The sequence below is a fragment of the Stegastes partitus genome, unplaced genomic scaffold (genome assembly GCF_000690725.1).
Source record: "Stegastes partitus isolate 25-593 unplaced genomic scaffold, Stegastes_partitus-1.0.2 Scaffold232, whole genome shotgun sequence".
NCBI lineage: Eukaryota > Metazoa > Chordata > Actinopteri > Pomacentridae > Stegastes > Stegastes partitus.
Window position 1 is genome coordinate 322248 of NW_007577963.1, and position 5934 is coordinate 328181.

The 5934-nt window shown below is 45.9% G+C and overlaps 1 protein-coding gene across 1 annotated transcript in view; it reads left to right on the forward strand.

The window, feature by feature from the left end:
• The window catches only part of apba2b (amyloid beta (A4) precursor protein-binding, family A, member 2b), a 70168-nt gene that overhangs the window by 60128 nt on the left and 4106 nt on the right, over window positions 1-5934 (forward strand). Inside the window, exons 9-12 of the mRNA XM_008281366.1 lie at window positions 226-411; window positions 1607-1786; window positions 4768-4980; window positions 5078-5197. Coding sequence (XP_008279588.1) covers window positions 226-411; window positions 1607-1786; window positions 4768-4980; window positions 5078-5197 — 699 coding nt within the window. The remainder of the gene's footprint in view (window positions 1-225; window positions 412-1606; window positions 1787-4767; window positions 4981-5077; window positions 5198-5934) is intronic.

Consider the following 5934-nt stretch of genomic DNA (forward strand, 5'->3'; position numbering starts at 1 on the left):
CTGTACATTATGTGTTCCAGATATTAGATGTAGGTGAATTTTATCGATTGTGACTCAAATGTTTTCATTTCCTAGTAAATGACAAAACTGTACAAGAAGGATGATGTCATACACGGCGGCGGCATCATTACAGTCTGGTCCTTTAGTATTAAGCTCATTAATTCCTTAAACAGTCCCCAACTTTAAAGCATCATAATCAATGTGTTTTGGTTGCTATGTCGACAGGAAACGATGATGGACAACGCGCTCCGCACTATCTCCTACATCGCTGACATTGGGAACATCGTGGTCTTGATGGCGAGGCGCCGGATGCCACGCACAGCCTCACAGGACTGCATCGAGACGACGCCCGGGGCGCCCGAGGCCAAGAAGCAGTACAAGATGATCTGCCATGTGTTTGAGTCTGAAGACGTAAGTGGCTCTTAAATCGCTTGTGTTCAGATTGTCAAACCTGCGATGCTTCTGGGAACGACAGGAAGCTGCGTCGGTGCTGTTCTGTCAGGATGTACGGGTTTTCATTTGGCAGATAAACCTTCAGCATCTACAGATAGTGAACAGATAACACTTGTGATTGTCGGATATTATTTCAGCTTCCCACTTAGCACCAATGTTCAGCTTTTTCCTCAGTCCAGGCCAGGACATAGTTTTATTTGCTAATCAGATCCGTCCTGTTTGCTCCAGATTGTTCCAAATGTGGTCGGTAATGTATAGAAATTACAGAAATGTTGTGCAATGACCGATTAGAGCGACCCACTGATGTGCAATGATGTAAATTGGCCGGGCACTTTTAATTTTGATGTTGTTTTTTTCCGACCACGCGGAGCTGCTGCTCGCCTTGTTGAAGCAGATTCAGCGAGACTTGGCACCGTGAACAATGTTGCGCTGAGGAGCCAGCAGCTCGGTGCCAATCAGTATAAAGGCTGGACTCCAATCTGTCCCCTCTTCATCTAATTCTGCTGCCAGGTTTTAAAGGCCGGCCAGAGTTATAACGGAACCATTCAGCCGCCCATCCATCAACTTATAAACTGTTTCTGTTATTGTGGCTCCGCTGGCTGGCTGCGCGGCTTCCTGTGTGCTGACTTCTTTGTTGATGGGCAAAACTAATTCACAGTGGGGATTGTGGGTCATTGATGTCGGCAAACTCTGCAAGAGATTTGCATGCGAGCACAGAATTCAATTAAACAGAAAAGCACAAGCAGACAAACTACATGGAAAAGTGATTCCTTGGCGCTGATGAGTGCATCAATGCAGACAACTTATGTGCAGATCATCTCATGTCAGGGACGATTACTTTGTGAAGATTTAATTTTTCTGCCTATTGTCGTCATTAAGCTTCATTTCTCTGAACTGAAGGAGCCGGACGGTGCACCTGTTCCTGTCCTTTCTGCTCTCTGCTGTTATTCTGCCTCTTTCAACGGGAACAAATAGCTCATGACAGAGACAATCAGTTTATATTATGCCTTAACGTATCCTTGGCACGCTCACTGCTACGACTGTTTGATGCTTTTTTCTTCCTGGCTGTGTTATTTATATGCTTTTCGGTGAAGATTAGCTTTGGTGGATCCAACACAACAAGGTCACATGTTTACACGTGTTCTGCCTGCAGGCTCAGCTCATCGCCCAGTCCATCGGCCAGGCGTTCAGCGTGGCCTACCAGGAGTTCCTGAGAGCCAACGGCATCAACCCCGAGGACCTGAGTCAGAAGGAGTACAGCGACATCATCAACACCCAGGAAATGTACAATGACGACCTCATTCACTTCTCCAACTCTGAAAACTGCAAAGAGGTCGGTCCACACTGAGCGTGCAGCACATGCCCCCCGAGATAAAGACGCATGCATCTTCTGCAGATGTTTGTTTGTATCAGTGCGGGAAAAAATCAAGATATAAACAGCTGAAGACTTGTGCATGTGGCAGGAATCAGGCGGACGCTGCAGGGCCGTCACACAAACACACAACTACAGTAGCTGCTAACTAATTAGACAGATTAAGAGGCAGATGGTACAGTAAAAACCTACTCGGAGCATGTCAACTCCAGCTTTTTCCTGCTATAGCATTTCCTCTTTAGCTAACACTGTGCCCTGAAAACATTGCTGGAGGCTTTTGGAGAATTAGAAGCCGTGGAAGCGCTGGTGCTGCACGGCACCACCACACAGCTGCTGTGTTAGAGGCACACCAGTAATTTGTAGTGATGGGGAACCTGGGCTTTCTCGACGCACTAAAGCTTTGTAGCCTCCCGCACTGAGCTAAGAATAAATCCATGTCTCCAGGCTTCATGTGTGCTCGTAGCAGCTGCTGGTCAACAGAACTGGAACACGAGAACACATTCAGCATTAAGCCAGTAATGAAATATGCACAATAGTTGTAACTGTGAGGGCCTGTACGGTAAAGTACTGATGCAATGAACACATCACCAGTCATTTGTGGGTTTTTAAACTCATATTTAACCAGGTTTTATTGTGGCTTGCTGCACAGTTTGGCCTGATTGTGGCAAAGTGGTTAACGCTGTCCCACTAAGATACCACCGGTGGCGGTGTGAAACGCTGCAGAAATAATGAGACAAGCAGCCTGATGTATTAGTATCATACAGTAGTGAGCACTGATCATAATCACTTCTCTAAACCAAGAGCTCTGCAGCGTGCAGTCCACACACGGATCTACACATCTGCCTGAATGCTGGACGCTAACATGCATCCAGAGCTTCAGCAGGAACTCTGCTGCGTTCTCCACGCTCTCCTTGAAGCTCCAGCAAAAAGCAAACCTTCACTAATGATTTGTGACACGAGGGGTTTTCATACGGTGTCCCCGTTTGAGACAATCAGGGGAAATCAAACCAGTTATGTGCAGTTCATGAGTTCCTGTGACGGCGGTTAGCAGTATGGATCTGTCCCAGAAATAGAAATTAACTGTGATACTGATGAATATCATCACAGAGTAAATGATTCTTGTTAACGTATTTTATTTGACCTCAGCATCTGAAACAAGGCGGTATCGTTTCATTTGCACATTATTCTTGTTATTGTTGAAAATGTGCATGTGTGCATCACAGCTTCATCAAATCTATGACTAACAAAGAGGAGGCAGCATGAACCAGATATAGACTTAAAACTGTCATTTAGTCAAGCATGCATTATTTTAGAAAAAAGGAGAAAATAAGCTGTTTGCAGGAACCAGATTCTGCTCATGTGTAACTGACAGTCAGACACTCGGAGGCTTTTCAGCTGAACTGGGCTGAATGCAGGCAGGAACCAGACTGAAGCAGTAAAACACCTGAAGAGCTGCATGCAGAGTCCTTTTTTTATTTGATTATTTTTTTTCCAGTTTTTGCAAAACACATACAAATAAACTTTCCTTTTTTGTGACTATGGCATTATAACTACAGTGCAGAAGACTTTTTAAGTTCTCTCTGCTTGTAGCCATGGTTTCTGTTTCCATGCAGTGAAAACATAAACCCACAGTGAGTAAAAAAAAACACCCAGAAACTGCTTACAGTGTTAGTACGAGTCAGAATGAGTGCATTTATTCAAGCTGGAGGCTGGAGGCTACCCTATCCAACTCAGGGCAAAGGCAGGTTCACCTGGACAGGTAACCAGCCTATCACAGGGCTACACTTAGAGACAGACAACCAAGCACACTCACATTCACACCTACGGACAATTTACAATCACCAATTAACCTCAGCATGTTTCTGGACTGTGGGAGGAAGCCGGAGAACCCGGAGAGAACCCACGCTGCACGGGGAGAACATGGAGACTCCACGCAGGAAGATCCCGGGTGTCCTCACCAGGACGCCAACCGGCGACCTTCTAGCTGCGAGGTGCTAACGATGCTAACCACTGATCCACCTGCAGCCCCGTGTTTCAATCATCTGTTTAAAATACACTCGATGGCAGCTCTTAGGAACTCCTCGACTCTCAGGACCTCTGGGAACATTATGGTGGAACATCTCTTTGAGGGCGTTAAACACATCCTCCCATTACGGTCTGAACTTCGGGTTAAATGTCCAAAACGTCTGCGTGCGGTTTGTTGTAGTAACATCTGTCTGAGGCAGTCGGGCGACACGTTGCAATATCTCATCATCAGCTTCTCCAGTTTCAGGACGTTCTCTCAACATGTTTCTGCCCAGGTGTCGGATATTTTAAGCTCTCCCTCGTCTCTGATTTGTGTTATTTAGGTTGAAGGATGAGAAGTTCCAGAGAGAATCCATTTGGAGATGAACCACGTTTAATTTAATGTCGGCTTATCAAGCGATCGTAACAGATGAAGGCATTTCTTAGCACACATCCAATTGTAAAACCAATAGAGCACTGAAGCTGTGGCCCTCGGTGATCTGCAGCACCGCCTGCAACCGTCTAATGCAACCTCAGATGTTCATCTACCTCCATATGAGCGGCGCTGCCAGATCTCTGCCTGCTGATTGTTTCTGTATGTGTGGTGATGCTTCCTCTGAGCTCCGGGGCCGACTCCAGCTCTGATGTATGAAAGTGAGCGAGAATAAAAGATTTCAGAAAGAAATCATATTGTTTTAAGTGATAATGAGTTCTTAACGCGTTCTCCAGCAATTTGTAGCTGAATCTGCAGCGGTTTGGATCAGCGACTGAAAGAAGGCAGCAAACAGACGAACGCTTTTGACAGTTTTCATCAAATTAAAAAATAAATAAAGCACTGGTAATGAGACGATGATGAAAGGTTTTTATATTCTCAGTGTGTGATACGGTTTTAGTTGTTTGTGTTCCTGATGAAGCTAAACCTCCCGCCTCCTCCACAGCTGCAGCTGGAGAAGAGCAAAGGCGAGATCCTGGGCGTGGTGATCGTGGAGTCCGGCTGGGGCTCCATCCTCCCCACGGTCATCTTAGCCAACATGATGAACGGCGGGCCGGCAGCTCGCTCTGGCAAGCTGAGCATCGGAGACCAGATCATGTCCATCAACAACACCAGCCTCGTGGGGCTGCCGCTCGCCACCTGTCAGGGAATCATTAAGGTACGGAGACGCCGAGGACCAGCACCAGTGTGTGGCTGGAAGGTTGTCAACCAGAACATTACTGGAACATCTCTGTGTTTCTATTTCTGTACTGAAGGGCTTAAAGAACCAAGTCCAGGTGAAGATGAACATCGTCAGCTGCCCTCCTGTCACCACGGTCCTCATCAAGAGACCGGATCTGAAGTACCAGCTGGGCTTCAGCGTCCAGAACGGCATCGTGAGTACAAACGTCAGAAACTATCACAACTCATGAACAGATCAGGTTGGAAAGAAAAAAACATCCTGAGAAAGTTCTGCAAAGTTCTAGTGATGATGTTTTTCAAATATTCTCCTTATGTTCTTCTTGAAGGCAGGATAACGTTCTCTAAAGACAACCTAACGAGAACGTTGTTGGACGTTCATGCCCCGTCTGACTCCACATGTTGAGCTGTCATCATGTAAAACTGTGGGACGGTTTATCAGAAGAGCTGCAGGCTGAATGTTCCACTTTGGTTCCTGGAACGTTTTATAAAGAAGTCATCTGAGGCCTCCAGAACATCTGAGATGTTGCTTTAAGAACGTTCCTCCTCCGTTGTCACAATCGGACAACATCCTCAAAACAGCCTCTGAATGTTAAATCGTTCTTACTTTCAACCTCACAAGAACATTTTTAGGTACATCCTCGAAACGCTCTGAGAACATTTTGCTGTGTTCCAGCAACGTCTTCGGCGAGCGGTTTTCGTTTAGTATCCAGAACGTTCTTCTTAAAGACGGAACAGCATTCGTTAGATATGTTCTAAAAAGGTTTGCTGACAACATTGTTAGACTGTTCCTAAAACGCTGCATTGAGAACTTCTTTCCCGCCATCAAAGAACGTTGTGGGAAGGTTCTATAGAAGAACAGCGTTTTGTCCCCTAAACATTCTCAGAACGTTGCGGGGTGAATGTCCTACTTTTGTTGATATAGATTTTTTTT